The 18,032-nt window shown below is 40.0% G+C and overlaps 1 protein-coding gene and 1 pseudogene across 1 annotated transcript in view; one reads left to right on the top strand and one right to left on the bottom strand.

The window, feature by feature from the left end:
* Window positions 1-1,270, bottom strand: part of LOC102828969 — a 32,294-nt pseudogene extending 31,024 nt beyond the window's left edge.
* SCCPDH (saccharopine dehydrogenase (putative)) overlaps window positions 1,089-18,032 on the top strand; it is a 90,262-nt gene continuing 73,318 nt past the window's right edge. Inside the window, exons 1-3 of the mRNA XM_006871268.1 lie at window positions 1,089-1,458; window positions 4,606-4,718; window positions 11,940-12,020. Coding sequence (XP_006871330.1) covers window positions 1,269-1,458; window positions 4,606-4,718; window positions 11,940-12,020 — 384 coding nt within the window. The 5' untranslated portion in view covers window positions 1,089-1,268. The remainder of the gene's footprint in view (window positions 1,459-4,605; window positions 4,719-11,939; window positions 12,021-18,032) is intronic.

Below are 18,032 nucleotides of genomic sequence, written 5' to 3'. Positions count from 1 at the left end.
AGAGGTGACCCAATGGAATGCGGAAATCATCGGACAATATCTTTGATATCCCATGCGAGTAAAGTTTTACAAGGTAATACAGAAACAGCTGCAAGTTTACATTGACAGAGAGCTTCCGGAGGTTCAAGTCAGATTCAGAAGAGGATGTGGAATGAGGGATACCATTGCTGATGTCGGATGGATCTTGGCTGAAAGCAGAGAACATCAGAAAGATGTTTACCTGTGTTTTATTGACTACGCAAAGGCTTTCAATTATGTGGATCATGACAAGCTATGGACAAGAAATTCTCTATGTAGGCGCCCTGTTAGCAAAGTGGGCAGTGTGTTGGGCTGCTAACTGCAAGGCTAGCAGCTGGAATCTACCAGATGCTTAGCGGGAGAAAGACGAGTCTGTCTGCACCCAAAGTTGTAGCTTCTGAAACTCTTTACCAGGGTGGTGATGAGTTGGAATGGACTCCACGGCATACCACAGCATCCTCTATCGAATATATACATTAAACTACTTTTGAATATATACATTAAACTACTCAAGAACTTAAAAAACAAACAAAAAAACCTCTGAAGGGTCTGTCGCATAGGTAAAGTGGCAGGGCGGCCCTCTGAGTTATTTTCTCACACAGGCCACGAAATGAGGTACGTGGTGGCGGGGAGGGTGGGTGAGCCCTGAGATGAGAGGGGCATCATCATAGGGGTTCAAGGCAGAGTTAGGTTCTGGGGAAGAATGGGGTGATATGTAGAGATCTCAGCATCCACGTTCACCCCCCTCCACTTGTACTAGGGTTTCGCAGAGATCCCTCAGTCAACATGCCTCAAGGGCAAAATAATTCTTGGCGTGGGCAGACCCCTCCTGTAAGAAGTTTTTTTTATTCTTTTGCTACTCAACTCCCTGTGGAACAAGAACAACCGGCTGTAGTCATCGCCTTCAGCCTCCCAGAGAAAGAGATGCGACGCCTCGGGCGGTCAGAGCAGTGCTGGACAAACGACAGAACCAAGCCATGGGGAGACGTCTGCTCTGGCGAGCCCAGGATATTAACCTTCCTCCTGAGACTACGCCGCCTGAAAAGAAGAACACTTTACTGAGACACCAGGGGCAGCCCCGCCAGGAGGCCGCGTGGGCGTGGCCCTTGCGTCCTAGGGCGCTAGGGACGCCGGGATCGCGGCGCGCAAACGGCGAAGGCGGTTGCTGCGCTCGGTACTGGGGTAGCTGTCTGAGGCGCAGGCGCCGAGGAATCTGCCAGCCCCGTGCCTCGGCTCGCAGTCTACTAGACATGGCGACCGAGCCGAGGCCTTACCACCTGGTGGTGTTGGGCGCCTCAGGCTTCACCGGCCAGTTTGTGGCCGAAGAGGTAGCCCGGGAGCAGGTGGACCCGGAACGGAAATCCCGCTTACCCTGGGCCGTGGCGGGCCGTTCCCGGGAGAAGCTGCAGCGAGTCCTGGAGAGGGCTGCCCTGAAGATGGGTAAGAGGGGGCAGGGTGGGCGGAGCTTTGAGGCAGCATCTGCCACTCTCTTCCCGGAGCCCTTTACCCCAACTGAGTTAAAATTGCCGAAAATGAGCGCTTCTCCTTTACGCATATGTCCTAGATCTCCCCCCCCCCCAAAACCTATTTGAGGAAAGGAAAAGGAGATGCTTCAAATATTGTCATGTCGATCCCATTCCTAAATCCGCACCCCCACACCATTTCTTTTCCTCAATTTTGATTTTTTCCTTTAGAGAAACAGTCGAGAACTTTAGCCTTTACTTTCTCGAGCCAGACACCTCGGGGTGTGGCGGTTTCTTGGCATTTCGTCGGATTGGAAAACTGACATTGATTTATTGAAGACAATCTGTACTCACCCTTTGTCTTGCATTTGAGGGTTGACAAAGCAAGGGTGATTGTGAAAACTTGCTTAAGAGTTTAACTGAGAACGTTGTTGGATGTTGTTAAGTGCCTTTGAGTTGATTCCACTCACAGAGACCCTGTAAAGGGTCTTCAAGGAGCAGCTAGCTGTTGTGTTTGAACTGCAGACCTTGTGGTTCGCAGTCCAGTGTTGAGCCTACAGCGCCGCATCAGGTGTTTTAATTTTTTCTTGTAAGTGTTCTCCAGCATTAGCGTAGTGGTTACGAATCGGGCTGCTAATCTTACGGTCAGCAGTTCGAAACTACCAGCTGTTCCGCGGGAAAAATATGAGGTGTAATGCTCCCGTAAAGATTTAAAGCCTCGGAAACCCTGTACAAGGTCGCAGTGAGTTGGAACCGACTCCACAGCATATAACAACAACATCAACAATTATTCCTGTTGGAGTCCTGGGGGGTTAATGCGCTGGACTGCAAAGTAAGTTTGAATCGCAAGGTTGGCGGTTCAAGCTCACCAGTCGCTCCTCAGAAACTATATAGGGTCTCTATGAGTCAGAATTGACTTGACGGCACTTAACAACAACAGTTAAGCCTATTCAAAAAAACAAACAAACAAACATGTATTTCTAGTTTGGATTTTTACTTACTTTTTCAGGATCCACCCAACATCGTATATGTATTGGTTGACGTTTTCTATGGCATGCCCTGGGAATACAGATGTGAGACCCACAATGCTCTCATGTAGATTATTTTCTGCTGGGAGGAGGCATACACTTTAGGACTTGTTGCTAAGTGCCATAGAGTCTGTTCTGGCCCATAGCGACCCTGTATAGGGTTTCTGAGGAGCAACTGGTGGGTGCCGACCTTGCAGCTAATACCCTTTAAACTGGGACGAGCCTTGACTTTGTATGATCAGTGCTGGATTTAGAACCACAAGTTCGGAGTTTAGAGCCCAGCAGCTGTTCGTGGAAGAAAGATTAGGCTTTCTGCTCCTGCAAAGATTTCACAGCATCCAGAATGCTGGAGTGTGGCTTTGAATTGGAACAGCTCCATGGCATTTAATAAAAGCCTTTACATTTGACTCCTAATTCTCCATCTTTTCAGCCGCATGTACAGATAGTGCTGGTAGAGTGCCGGGTATTTTTCCTTCTTGGAAGTTCACACAAAACCCTGCTTTTGATGGGAACATAGAATTCATGTTGTTGGTTCTGTAGAAGATGGCATGACCCCCACCACTGTTATTGCCACTACCAACACAAAGAATTTTTTATTAACTTCCTATTGTGGATTGAGTGAAACTTTACAGAGAAGATCTCAGTTCTCCATTCAACAAATCATATACTTTGTTTCATCTCAATGATTGCCATCCCTGCCATGCATGCAACAATAGATATCCCACTTCCTACCTGTGGTTCCAATTTCCATTCCATTCTCCTTCCCATCCATTTTCGACTTTCTCCTTAGATAAATGTTGCTCTTTTGAGCTTGAATGACCTTTCCATGGTGAGCATACTTTATGAGTGTTGTTGTGCCCCCATGTACCTACCTACTGCTTGGCTGAAAATTGGGCCACTAGGGTGAGTTCTGTTTCAGACTAGAAGGGTGATCAAGGGCCATAATCTCTGCTTTCTCCACCAATACACAGAGTTATTTTTGTGTGTGTGTTTTTCTAATGTGTTTTCTTTCTCATTGTATAGGTTTTGTTCTTCCACTAACATTGACTATGTGACTATGTTTTTCCTTCACTAACCCACATTTTTTTTTTTTTTTGGACGTTTTTATTGTGAATTGAGTGAAAGTTTACAGGGTAGATCATCAATTTTACATTCAACAAATTATACACCTTGTTTCATTACAATGATTATAATCCCTTCCTTGTACCATCAGTTAACAGTATTTTTCTCTATTTACTTTAAGCTCTTTTTTAAAAAAAAAACAAAAACAAAACACTCAGGCATAAATGATAATTTATACCACCAAAGGCACATTCTGCAAGTCTGCCTCCTGGCCGCCAGCTCTCAGTCCCTCTCTTCCCATGAATCTAGAGTCTTCAGTTGCTTCCTCTCTCCATGTCTCCATCTCTGCCTCCATTTCTGGTGTTGTTGCTTCTCTGGATAAGGTCCTGCATTCCACTTTGGGTCCTCACTTTTCTGAAAAAAAATTTCACTGTTAAAATCTTCCATTTTCCATTTCTGCTCAACAAGACTATCTAGTTGACAGCCTAATTACCTATCTTTTGTAACATCTAGATCAAGGTGTGGGAAATGCACCGTGACCCATTAAAACCAGTGTTGCTCTGTTGATTCAGTTAATTCCAATTAAGCCCTTATGAGCCTGGTGTTCTTATCTAGACTACTTTCTATTATTCAGATGTTGATCTTAATTAACACTGTCACAGCCCCTATAATTGAATCATGTACAATTGTTTAGTACTTGATGTGAAATTATTTTTATAATATACATCTCTTGGCACAAAAGTCAAAAAAAATCTACTTCAGCTAAAGTTGATGGTAAAATTGTTGTGTTACACAGTATTGCCATTCACACAATGCTTATGTTAGATAATTTTTTTTAAAGTTAGTGTTTTTTAGTAACCATATTATTTATTTTCTTTATAGCCTTTTAACCCATTTAAAACACTTTTATCTTCTATTTGAGAGGTAGAGTTAGTTTTTAGTATATTTAGTAAATTTGTTGTCACTGATTACTATAGAAATATCTGGCAAATCTAATGTACTAGGATTTACTTAAAATTTCTGTCTTATTTTAGGAAGACCGACACTACCGTCTGAAGTTGGAATAATAATTTGTGATGTCACTAATCCAGCCTCACTTGGTGAAATGGCTAAACAGGCAACAGTTGTCCTCAATTGTGTAGGACCAGTAAGTAACCAACTCTCCTTTGTACTGAAACAAACAATCTGGCATTTTAAATTCCAGAGGAGTCTAAGAGCAGGGGACAGAAGAATTGGTTGATGGCCTTAACTCCATATGGGAAGTTTTCAGTAATTAGGACGAGGAAATGGATATGACAAAACCTGAGGAAGTGGTAGTCAAGGAATATGTGCTAGTGTGTTCATTGGCTAAAGTTTTGATTGCCATGTTTTAGTTGTTAATATTTTAAATGATATGCCCATTTCATATAAAATATTTGGGTATGTATCACCAATGTATTTATTTATTTATAAGTTATATTTTGTATTACTATGCAAAGGTACATATTTTCTAAATGTGTGAAAATAATGAAAAAGCACTAATCAATTTTTATTGAATTCTTGCTAATATATAAAAGACACTATTCTAGTCACCTAGCTCATAATGGTAAAACAGAAAATCCCTCTTGGAGCTTACATTTTAGAGGAGGAGACAAGACAGAAAATTGTATTATGTAGTGTCTTAGTTATCTAGTGCTTCTATAATAGAAATACGACAAGTTGTATTAACAAAACAAATTTATTCTCATAACAGTTTAGGAGGCTAAACATGGTAGTGATGGTTGTGTGCTATGAAATCAATTTCCACTCACAGTGACCACACATAGGGTTTCTGGGAGTCCCGGTGTGGCTCTGTAGGATAAGCACTAGACCACAAGGTCGGTTTGAACTGCAGCATCGGCAGTTCAAACTCACTGGCTCCTTCTCAGAACTCTGTACAGGGTCTCTGTGAGTTGGAACCAACTTGACAGCACTTCACAGCAACAATGACATAGTTTCCAAGTCTGTATATCTTTATGGGAGCAGAAATCCTCATCTCTCTTCTGCAGAGCGACTGATAAATTGACGGTGCTGACCTTTTTAGTTTGCAGCCCAGTTTGTAACCCACTACACTACCAGGGCTCCAAATTCAGAGTACTAGCTTTGGTAAAAGAAAGGTCCTTATGTCCTTTCAGTATGTGTGGGCCCAGCATTCCTAGGAGATTGTCATGTGTCTTGACATCAACCATTCCCTGGATCTAGGAGCTTCACAGTGCAGGGAGCTCAGGTCTAAAGGACGCACTTTATTTCTAGCTCTTCTTTCTTGGCTGTAGTGGGTCCCTCTTTCTCTCCTTTTACCTCTTATAAGATGAAAGGTGTTTGCATACCACACCCTTGGGAATCTCCCTTAGATCAGGATCTTGGTGGGATTGAGGGTGGTGTGCCCCACTGTTAATCCTCTTAATGGTTTATCACATCAGATTATATCCTGGGAGGTCATCACATAACTGCTAAGTAACTGAGAAGCATGGTCCAGACAAACTGACACATATTTTGAAGGCACACAGTTCAGTAAGTGCTTTGGAGGAAAATAAAGCAGGGTAGGTAAGGACATGAAGAGATGATTTGTTGAGAAGGCCACTGTGATGTAGTTAAGATTTTGTGTTAGTTTGACTGGGCCAGGATCCTCAGTGGTTTGATAGCTGAGATGTAGCTCTCCCCCGTGTGTGATTTGATGTGACAAACCAATAAGAGGATTAGGAGTGGGATTTTTGTTGTTGTCAAGTACCTTCAACCTGGTTCTGACTCACAGTGACTCTGTGTAAGGTTTCCAAGGGCCTTCTGGTGGGTTTGAACAGCCAGACTTACAGTTAGCAGTTCAGTTATTATCCTACAGCACCACACCAGGATTACAAGAGTGGGCTGCTGTTAATCACATCATCGCCTTGATCTAAGTGATTAATGTCAGTTCTTCATAGGGGCTGTCCTAGTTATCTAGTGCTGCTGTAACAAATATCACAAATGGGTGGCTTTAACAGTCAGAAATTATTCTTTCACAGTTTAGGAGGCTAAAAGTCCAAATTCAGAGTACTGACCCTGGAGAAAGGTCCTTGTCGCCTTTCAGCATTTGTAGGCCCAACACTCCTTGGAGTTCACTACGTGTCTTAGCATCAATCCGCCTCTGAATCTAGGACCTCACAGTGCAGGCACCCTGGGTCCAAAGGACATACTCCACTCATGGCTCTCCTATCTTGGTAGTGGTAGGTCCCTTCTTCTCTCCTCAAGTCTCTTTCCTTTTATGTCTTGTAAGGTAACTTGGTATGGCGCTGTAGGATAAGCAGTGAACTGCTAACCAGAAGGTCAGCAGATCAAACCCATCAGCTATTCCTGAGAAACCCATGAAACTCAATGGCACTCACAACAACAAGATAAAAGATGTTGCATGCCATACCAAAGCTATGCCACCAGTATTTTAAATTCCAGCAGGATACACCCATGGTGGACAGGTTTCAGCTGAGCTTCCAGACTAAGACTAAGATGAAGGAGAGGTGGACTGATTCTGAATGTCTAGCCACTGAAAACCTTATGAATAATAGTGGAACACTGTCGGGTCACACCACAATATTGAATATTGAAACATGACGAATAGCACAAGAATGTTGTCAGATATAGTGCTGGAAGCTAAGTCCCTCAGGTTGGAAGGCACTCAAAATACGACTGAGGAAAAGTTGCCTCTTCAAAGTAATGTTGACCGTGATGATGCGAATGGAGTAAAGCTTTTAGGACCTTTATTTGCTGATGGGACACAAATCAAAATGAGAAAAAGCTGTAAACATCTATTAATAATTGGAACATGGAATGTATGAAGTATGAATCTAGGAAAATTGGATGTTGTCAAAAAAAACAACGCATATAGGTTTATCTTAGGTATTAGTGAGCTGAAATGGACTGGTATTGGCCATTTTGAATATGAAAATCGCATGGTTTATTATGAAGAGGAATGGAGTCACATTCTTCTTGAAGCTCTATCTTGAAGCATAGTGCTAACTGTGATAGGATAATATCCATACATCTGTAAGAAAGACCAGTTATTACCACTATTAATCAAATTTATGCACCAATCACTAAAACCAGTGTACAGATTTCTGTGATGAGATGTATATAATGAGACAGGAACGTGAGAGACTAGTGAGACTGAGCATGTGAACAGAGCAGAAAGATATGGGTAGTTAGATTGGACCTGATAGGTCAAAGTCAGGATTTGAATTTTCTTCAACAGGGGACAAAGAGTCTTTGAATAGCTGTGAGCAAGGGCAAGAGTTCTTTGACATCTGAGAGAAAAAATATACAGTAAGGGCCAATAGTGAATACTCCCTGTAAGACAAGTAGTAAAGGTGGCGAGAAACAATTGAGTTCAGATTATATTTTGAAAGAGAACCAGCAGTTTTTATTGTTGTTGTTGTTACGTGCTATGGAGTATGAAACGGATATCAAGGATGACTCTAAAACTTTTGGCTGTGCAATAGGATGAATTGTGATATTTACTCATGAGGGTAAATCATCACAATTGACAGAGCATTTGAAAACATATCCAGAGAATTCTAATAATTTTAAAAATGGAAAGCAATTGTTTATTTAGATATATTTCATTTTTGACTAGCTTACATTACGTGATCCATTGCCATAGTTAGTGTTATATACTGCATTTTTGCATATAATATGCCCACGGGAATGAGCACAAGACTATAATGCACACATACATAAAATGTGCATCGTGTGCACGAGAAACTAATGTGTGAAATATAATGTATGCATGATTAAAAATACAGTAGATTCTCAGTCAGCTCCCTTGTTCTCCCTTTCTCAGTACTTTGGCAAAACCTCAACTGTGGTTATTGTAACTATACGCGTGTTCTTTACCTGTTCATGAGTAGTTCAGTGTGGCTGGGAAAATGCGTCGTCATGCTGACTGGGCTTAAATATGTGGTCACAAAGCATGAATGAGGCCTTAACTCAGTACTTTTGCTATTTTCCTATTTTAGTCTACTTTGAAGCAACTTTCAAAACTTTTTCCTCAAACTTTTAGCTCACTTTTTTTTTAGCTCATTTTTATTTTATGATTTTACTACTTTAGCTTTTCACTATGAAAGCAAAGCTGTCAGAAGAGGATTTCTTTATCTTTTTAATACCAGATCTGCCTACCTACCAACCTGCATTAGACCCAATACTCAGCTTTACTAGTTTAAGGAAAACTGCCTGTACTTCTATTAGATGTAGTCTGCCTGAATAGTTTTCATCAAATTTTCCCTCTTTGCTGGATTAATTTCTGTTGACATGAATCTGTGATTCTATCCCCTGTATTAAAATGAAAATGTACTTTGATTCCACAGAGCTCCTCCAATTATTGCTCTTAAGATTTTGTGACCTTTACCAAGACTCTTTGAAAGAGTTATATTTATTCACTGTGTCTACTTTTTCTCATCCTATGCTAAAACTGCTCTCTCCAGGCTTTTATCTTGACATACTCCACGGTCGGGGGCACTGCTGGCACTATTCTTCCAAGGTCCCCCATCCTTCTAAATCCAGTCATCAATTCTTGTTTTAATCTCTCAGCATTTGATCCTGTGGTAGGACCTTTCTCTTTTCTTCTCTTAGTTTCTGGATTCTTATCCTCCCCCAGTTTACTTTCTGCCTAACAATTTTGTCTCATCTACTCTGTTGGATCCTTTTATCCTCACCTGTCTAGATGCTAGATTGCTCCAGAGCTCATACCTTAGAAACTCATACCTATTTGCACTCTCGTAGATACTAGTATTTTTAAAACAGTGGCTTGTGAAGTCAATTTAAATATTTGACCAAATAGAGCAGGCAAATTTTATTAAAGTTTTTGTACGGCCTACTAATGATGTTATAGATTTTCAGATGGCCCTTGGCAGAAAAAAGTTTCCGTATCCCTGGGGTAGAGGAAGTGTCATCTTCTGTAGTTTGGGGTCATCATTTGTTTCTTTGCAGGTATTTTTTAATGACTTACCTATTTTATGAGGGTTCCATTAGTTATAACCAATTGATATCTGTAAAACTATCCAGTTGGTACATATTAGATCACAATACACTTGACACTTGAACTGAGAAGGTTAGGAGAATCTCAGGCAGTCGAAAATCTGCATAGAATTTACAGTTGACCCTTGAGCAACACAGGTTTGAACTGTGTGGGCCCTCTTATGTCCAGATATGTTCTTCTGTTACTGTGGTGAACTCAAATTCTATATCAGTTTAAAATACTAGATGAGAGATGGACTGCTCACATGGAGATGATTAGGGACCCCTGATGGTTAAAGTGGATACTGTGGCAGCAGCCACCCATTTCTGTTACAGCAGCTCTAAGACATTTGCTAAGCATACAAGTTACTAAGTAGGTGGCTTAAACAAACATTTTCTCACTGTTTAGGAGACTAGAAGTCTGAATTCAGGATTGTGGCTCTAAGGGAAGGCTGTCAGCTCTGGGGAAAATCGTTGTTTCAGTGTCCATAGTATTCTTCATGTTCCTTGGAGATCACCTCGTGGCATCTAGTTTTCCTTTTATTTGTGCTTGTTTCATTTTTTTGCATAATCTTTTATATCTCAAAAGTGGTAAGGTTTAATTTAAAACACATTCTGTTCTGCTTTAATACCACAAAGGAAATCCTAGTCCCAAATGGGATTGTATCCACAAGTGTACTATAGTTGTATTGTGCCATGACTCAATTCTGATTTATAGTGACTCCTAGTATGGCATTGTAGGACAAGCACTGGACTGCTGACCATAAGGTCAAACCCACCAGCTGCACCTTTGAAACTATCTAGTTGGAACTGACTCCATGGTACTTTACAACAACAGCAACAACAAGAAGAGAGAACCCCACCAGGGCATCTTCCAGAGATATAGGGGATAGGGTGTATAATAGACATTTCTGGGGGCACAGTTCAAACCATAGCTACAGGTGGCCCAGGGGATTCTGGACTGAACTTCTAATGAACTTGGGAAACTTTGGAGTAAAATAACGAAGAAAATGGCCAAAGAAGAACTTAAATTAGTTTATTCATGGGACATACCTCAAGAATTGTTCAAGATGAGCCATTGGAGTTAGAAAGAAAATAGAGCTTTGACTTGTATTTATTTTAATCTCAACTTTTTTTCTGTTTTATATTTGCTTAAAATGCGCATTAGTATAGTAGTTCATATATGTAATTTGTAAATATAACTATAGATGATAGATTCAGACTGTAAACCTGAATCTGTTATTTCTCCTTGCCTGGAAATTCCAATTCTAGCTACTATTTTGAAGAGGGATGGTGGAAATCTGAAAGTGAAGCTGTGGAGTTGATGCTTAGGACAGCCATGTGGCCTACTTAAAAGTCAGTTCTTGTATTGTCTTGTCTTTTCTTTTAAGTGTTCATTTATCTTGTTTCTTGAAGGCTGGAAGGAAAAAAATGATCTCTCTCCTCCATCTTTTGCTACCAGAAATGAGAAAATGGAGAGTTTCTTCTCCTTACCCTAAATTTACAAAGAAAAAATATTTGTTATCCTTCCTTTGATGTATCGAGGGAACTGAATCCTAACCTAATAAGTTTTTATTTTAATTCATGGAGTTGAGCTAAAAATAAGTTGAAAGAACCAATATCATGAGGCTTATCTTCCTCAAACCATCTCTCTGTTTTTCTTTATTTTGGCAAATAGTATCATCAACCTTGACCTCATGTCCAGCTATTCAGGAAGTCCAATCATTTTTATCTTTTCAGAATATCTTACCCTATGTGTATCCTCTTAATTCCTTAGTTAAGTCTTTCACGGTTTCTTATCTGCCTCTAGTTTTGTTCTCCAATACCACAGGTAGAGTGATATGTCTGTACTTTAAATCTTACGCCATCATCCTGTTTAAAATCCTCTAGGAGAGCCTAGTAATCTAGAAGGATCAAACCCAAACTCATTAGCACAGCACTTTCCTGGACCGGTCCCACTGTTTCTTTTTAAATTCATCTCTTGCTGCTCTCTCTTCACCCAGTGCTTGGAGTATCCAGAAGAACTTACTGTTTTATTTCCTTTTCTTGCACCTTCATATATAGTTTTCCTGTTACATGGATTTTTTCTTTTATTTTGGGAAATTCATACTCTTCCTTCAGGATTCAACTCAATTGAGTCGCCTCTTCTGTAAAACATTCCTTGTCTTCGTCAGTTAGAGGTAAGCACACATTCCTCTATGATTTTATCATACCTTATTTACACTGGGAAGTTATGTTATTGTCACAGTTTATTTTTAGATTACTTTATTAACATTCTATTTATTTTAATAAAGACAGTTTTTAAAACTAAATAGTATTTCACTCATTAAACTTGCTAAGTAAGAGTAACTTGGTTTTCTTTATCCCCTAGTATCGATTTTATGGAGAACCTGTAGTAAAAGCTTGTATTGAAAATGGAACTAACTATATTGACATCTCTGGAGAACCTCAGGTATGTAAAATGGAAAATGAAAAATCAAGAATTAATACATATTTTCTATTTAATGAAGTGGAAAATAGTGCAATTTTGTCGATGTATTTTAGAATCTACAGTAGAAATGACTTCTTTCTAATATGGTATAAATGTGTGGTATTCTTAAGGAAATGGGCATTGGAAGGAGTGCACAAATGATAAGGACTTGGCTTCAGTTTTCTTGAATTTTTTGTTCTCTACAACCTCATTTATTTCAAGGCCTTTGTATTTGTTATGTGTTTACCTTTATAGCTGTTGCATGTTATAAATTCAATTAAAATGTGCTGTTTATAATTCTCAAAATCACACTTTTGTAACTTTTTCATTAGAAATTTCCTTTGTCAAATCCAGTCTCTCTACAGCATTCAGAAGAACAGATTTGAAATCCCACCAACCTAAAAACTTGCGAATGTTCACATTTACTGAATGGTTACTACATGCCTGACCTCTGCTCATCACTCTGTGTAACTTTTCCATCTTTGAAACTTACTGTTGTTGCCGTTAGGTGCTGTTAGTTTGAAACAATAGAGCAAAACACTGCTTGGTCCTCAACCTCAATAGTCATCGCTACACTTGAGCCCATTGCTGTTGCCACTGTGCTAATCCATCTCAGGGGGGCTTCCTGTTTTTCACAGACCTTACCAAGCATGATGTCCTTCTCCAGGCACTGGTCCCTCCTGATAATACATCTGAAGTATGAGAGATGAAGTCTGGCCATCCTGGCTTTTAAGGAGCATTCTGGCTGCACTTTTTCCAACACAAATTTGTTTGTTCTTTTGGTAGTCCATGGTACTTTTAGAATTCTCCTCCAAAACCATAATTCAAATCCATCAGTTCTTCTGTGGTCTTCCTTATTCATTACCCAACTTTCACATGCATATGAGACTATTGAAAATACCATGGATCAAGCATACCTTAGTCCTCAAACTGACATCTTTGCTCTTGAACACTTTAAAGAGGTCTTGTGCAGCAGATTTGCCTAATGCAATATGTTATTTGTTTTTTTTTTAATAAAACGTTTTATTGTGAATTATGTGATAGTTTATGTGGGAGAACATTAGCTTTACATTCATCCTATTGTATATTGTTACATTGCCATGGTTACAGTCGCATCCATGCATCATCAACCAACCAAAGGGTACAGTCCGCAAGCCTGCCCCCTGGTCGTCAGCACAGATCCCCTCTCCCTCTCTGGGTCTAGAGTTCTCAGCTGCTTCATCTCTCCTTGTCATCATCTCTGCCTCCATCTCTGGCGTCACTGTTTCTCTGGGTATGGTCCTGCACTCCGCTCTTTTCCCTTGATGGTCCCAGGGCCCTCTCTCTGCTCCTGGACTGCAAAATCAACCACTCCCCTCCTTTTGCTATAGAACGTCTGCCTTTACATTTCCAACCCTCACAGTCAGTCCTGATAGTAATTATTCATTATTGTACCACATGAGTGCTATCCCCATCTCCTAACATCAGTCCGCCACAGACAGATTGTATACCACTCAGTGGAGATTCTACCTTCCTCCGCACCCTCTGGATCTAGGCTACCTCTTGAAAGCTTGTAAACCAGTCACTTCTTGCCTTTGTAGCACCCCCATTTTGGTTAGCCAATGTCCAAGTTGGCCATTCCTGTCTACCTTGTGTAGTGAGGGGGTGGGAATGATCCTTGCTGTAAGTATTTGTTCCCTCTTTTGAGCTACTGCATCCATAGGTGTAGGTCAAGTTCATCAAATTGTTTCAGATCACTCCTTTTTTCCTCTTCTTTCTTCTTCTAGTTGAGCTCTGATCATCCAGCCATTGCAGCCAGGTCAAGTGGGTATTATCTGCAAGTGTGGGTGTTCTTGTGCATATGCCCTTTCTTCTGATCAGCTGGATGCTTCATTCTCTACTCTAGTCCTTTGTGGCTATGTCACTGACTCTGGGCCCAAGAGTCCTCAGGTCTTGCCATACTGCTGGCCAACCAGGTCTCCACGTGGGTTCACAGGAGTCTATTGAACGTGATTGGACTTAGCTCGCAGCTTCATTGCTGTTTTTCCCTTACTTCTCCTTATCAGTGACCAACGTGGTCACCAGTCAGAGTGCATGTCTGCTCGTGTAGTCCCCTTGAGTCTTAGTCTTAGAAGGGAGTTTACCCTGAGGGGACCCGACTGCTTACCTTGATGTCTCCTAGGTTGTTTGATTTCTTGACTGCTGCTTCCATGAGTGTTGATGGTTAGTCCAAGCAAAATGAAGTTTTTGACAACTTCAATCTTTACTTCATTAATCTTGATGTTATTTATTGGTCAGTGATGAGGATTTTTGTTTTCTTTACATTGAGATGTAACCCATACTGAAGGCTGTGGTCTTCGTTCTTTATCAGTAAGCAATTTAAGTCTTCACTTTCAGCAAGGGAGGTTGTATTATCTGCATATCACAGGTTGTTAATACATCTTCCTCCAATTCTGATGCCATGTGCTTTGTATCTAACTTGGATTATTTGCTCAGCGTACAGATTGAATAAGTATGGTGAAAGAATACAACCTTGGTGCATACCTTTCCTAATTTTAAACCATTCAGTATTCCCTTGTACTATTTGAACAATTGCCTCTTGGTCTGTGTACAGGTTCTTCATGAGCACAGTTATGTGTTCCGGAATATGCATTGTCTCCAGTGTTGTCCATAGTTTGTCATGATCCACAGAGTGGAAAGCATAGGAAAACATCTTTCTCCTATTCTCTGCTTTCAACCAAGAACCATCTGACATTGGCAGAGATATCACTTGTTCCACTTCCTTATTTGAATCCGACTTGATTCTCTGACAGTTCCTTGTCAGTGTACTGTTGTAGCTGTTTTTGAATTATCTTTATCAAAATTTTACTTGCCTGTCATGTTAATGTTATTGTCCATTGGTATCCACATTCTGTTGGGTCATTCTCTCTTTGGAATGGGCATGAATACGGATCGTTTCTAATCAGCACCTAGGTAGCTGTCTTCCAAATTTCTTGGCATAAATGTGCCTCCAGTGCTACGTCAGTTTGTTGAAAGATTTCAGTTTGTATTCTATCAATTCCTGGTGCCTTGTTCTTTGCCAATGCCTCCATTGCACCTTGGACTTCTTTTGTTTTTTATTTTTAAGGTTTTTATTGTGGATTGAGTGAAAGTTTACAGGGCAGTGGATTGAGTGAAAGTTTACAGGGCAGATCATCAGTTTTATATTCAACAGATCATACAACTTGTTTCATTACAATGATTATAATCCCCTCCAGGGACCATCAGTTAACAGAATTTCTCTCTATTCACTTTAGCTCTCGCTCTCTTTTTTTTTTTAAATACACTCAGGCATTTATAATAATTTACACCAAAAGGCATGTTCTGCAAGTCCTTGCTGCAGTCTCTTAGTCCCTCTTTTCCCTTGAATCTAGAGTCCTCAGCTGCTCCATGTCTCCATGTCCCCATCTCTGCCTCTATCTCTGGTATCACTGCTTCTCTGGATAAGGTCTTGCATTCCGCTTGTGCTCCTCTCCCTTGGTGGTCCTAGGGTCCTTTGTTTCTGAACTGTAAGATTAACTACTCCCCTGTTTTTGTTGCAAAACTTCTGCCTTTACAGTTGTGACAGTCACAATTAGTCATGATAACAGTTTCTCATTATTGAATCATAAGAATCCTATCACCATATCTTAACCAGACCCATTTAGACAAGATTTAAACTATTCAGTGGGGACTCTCTTTTTCCCCACACACTATTAAACTAAACTTCCTCTTGAAACCTTGTTAGCCAGTCACCTCATGCCTTTATCGCCCCCTCATTTTAGGTAGCCAATGTCTAAGTTGGCCATCCCTATCTATCCTGTGTGCAGAGGGGATAGCATTGATACTTGATGTGAAGACTCCTTCTCTCTCTGTTGGTATTTAGAGTTACTGCCTCCATGAATATAGGTCAAGTTCATCAAATTGTAGCAATTTGCCCTCTTTTTCTTTATAAAAAATTGTTTTGTTCTTTTTTTTTTAAATCTTCCTCTAGTCGAGTTCTGATTATCAAGCCATTGAGGCTAGGTCAAATGGGTTCTATCTGCAACTTTGGGTGTTCTCTTGGACTTCTTTCAGTATCATGGACTTTTGTTCATATGCTGCCTCTTGAAATGATTGAACATTGACCATTTCTTTTTGGCCCATTGACTCTGTGTATTCCTTCCATCTTCTGTTGATGCTTTCTGTATCATTTGATATTTTGCCCCTAAAATCCTTCAATATTGCAAGTTGAAGCTTGAATTATTTCTTCAGTTTTTCAGCTTGAGAACTGCTGAGCGTATTCTTCCCTTTATCTAACTCCGGGTCTTTGCACGTTTCATTATAACATTTGAGTTTGTTTTCTTAAGCTACTCCTTGGAATTTTCTGTTCAGCTCTTTTACCTCCCCATTTCTTCCATTTGCTTTAGCATCTCTACATTGAAGAGCAAGTTTCAGAACCTCATCTGACATCCATTTTGGTCTTTTCATTCTTCCTTATCTTTTTAATGACCTCTTTTGCTTTCTTCCTGTATGATATTCTTGATGCCATCCCACAAATATTCTGGTTTTTGGTCATTGGTGTCTAATATATCAAATCTGTTCTTAAGATGATCTCTAAATTCGGGTAGGATATGTTCAAGGTCATGTTTTGACTCTCGTGGTCTTGTTTAAATTTGCTTTAGCCTGTACTTTCATATGAGCAATCGATGGTCTGCTCCTGGTCTTGTTTTGGCTCATGAGCTGGAACTTTTCCACCTTCTCCTTCCACAGATATAGTCAATTTGATTTCTGTGTATTCCATCTGTTGAGGTTTATGTGTATAGTTGTCTTTTTTTTTTTAACTAAAAACTAGGGCTTAATTTATTATTTTGATGATCATTTAGACTTAAGAAAGCTGTGTAGAAAACATTATTAATGAAGATTTAACTTAAAATACTTGCAATATTTATATTTTTGAATAGAACACAGTATTCTGGTGTGTAAAAAACAGTGACTATCTCAGAACTAAGTTTCTTACATTAGTGAAAAAATTGATAAAGTTATGGAATACATATATGATGGTACACTTTCATTTTACTTGCCAACATAAATGAAAATCTCAGACAACATCATGTTAGACATATGTTTATCAGCAACATATATTTATCAGTAACATAAGCATCTTTATACTATCTGATATGTTGGTATTGTTTGATCTTTTTTAGTTGGTATGGACTCATAGAGACCCTATGCACAACAGAATGTACTACTGCCCAGTCTTGCACCAACTTCACAATCATTGCTAGGCTTCAGCCCATTGCTGCTGCTGTTATGCCAATCCATTTCATTGGGGTTCTATAGTTGCCTTTTATTTTGTTTAAAAAAGGTATTTGCAATGAAATCATCATTGGTCTTGCAAAATCTGTCAAGGTATATCCAACTTCATTTCTATCACCCAGTCTATATTTTCCAAAGACTGAACCTTCCTCTTTGTTAACATCCTTTGCATTCTAATCACTGATAATTATCAATACATCTTGATTGCATGTTTGATCAATTTCAGACTGAAGAGGTTGGTAGAACTCTTTATTCATCACTAGTCTTAGTGGTTTGTGCATAAATTTGAATGTTGTTGTTAAGTGCCGTCCAATCTGTTCTGACTCATAGTGATCCTGTATAGGGCTCTTGAGGAGTGACAGGCAGTCTTGAACTGCCAACCCTACGGTTGAAACTGATTTTACAGTCCAGCACATTAGCCCGCAGCGCTATAGTTGTACTAACTCATTTTCCTTGTTGTACTTTTGTAGACAGCGTTGTACTTTTTTTTTTTAAGTTTTTATTGTGAGGTTTACATAGGAGAACATCAGCTTTACACTCATCATATCGTATTTCGTTTCATTACAATGATTACAGTCCCCTCCATGCATCATCAAATAACCAAAGGGTATACCACACAAGCCCGCCTGCCCCCCGGCCGCCAGCACACAGCCCTTCTCCGTCTCTGAGTCCAGTGTCCCCAGCTGCTTCATCTCTCCA

The sequence above is a fragment of the Chrysochloris asiatica genome, unplaced genomic scaffold (genome assembly GCF_000296735.1).
Source record: "Chrysochloris asiatica unplaced genomic scaffold, ChrAsi1.0 scaffold00165, whole genome shotgun sequence".
In the NCBI taxonomy this organism is placed as follows: domain Eukaryota; kingdom Metazoa; phylum Chordata; class Mammalia; order Afrosoricida; family Chrysochloridae; genus Chrysochloris; species Chrysochloris asiatica.
This window is presented reverse-complemented; position numbering and strand designations above follow the sequence as displayed.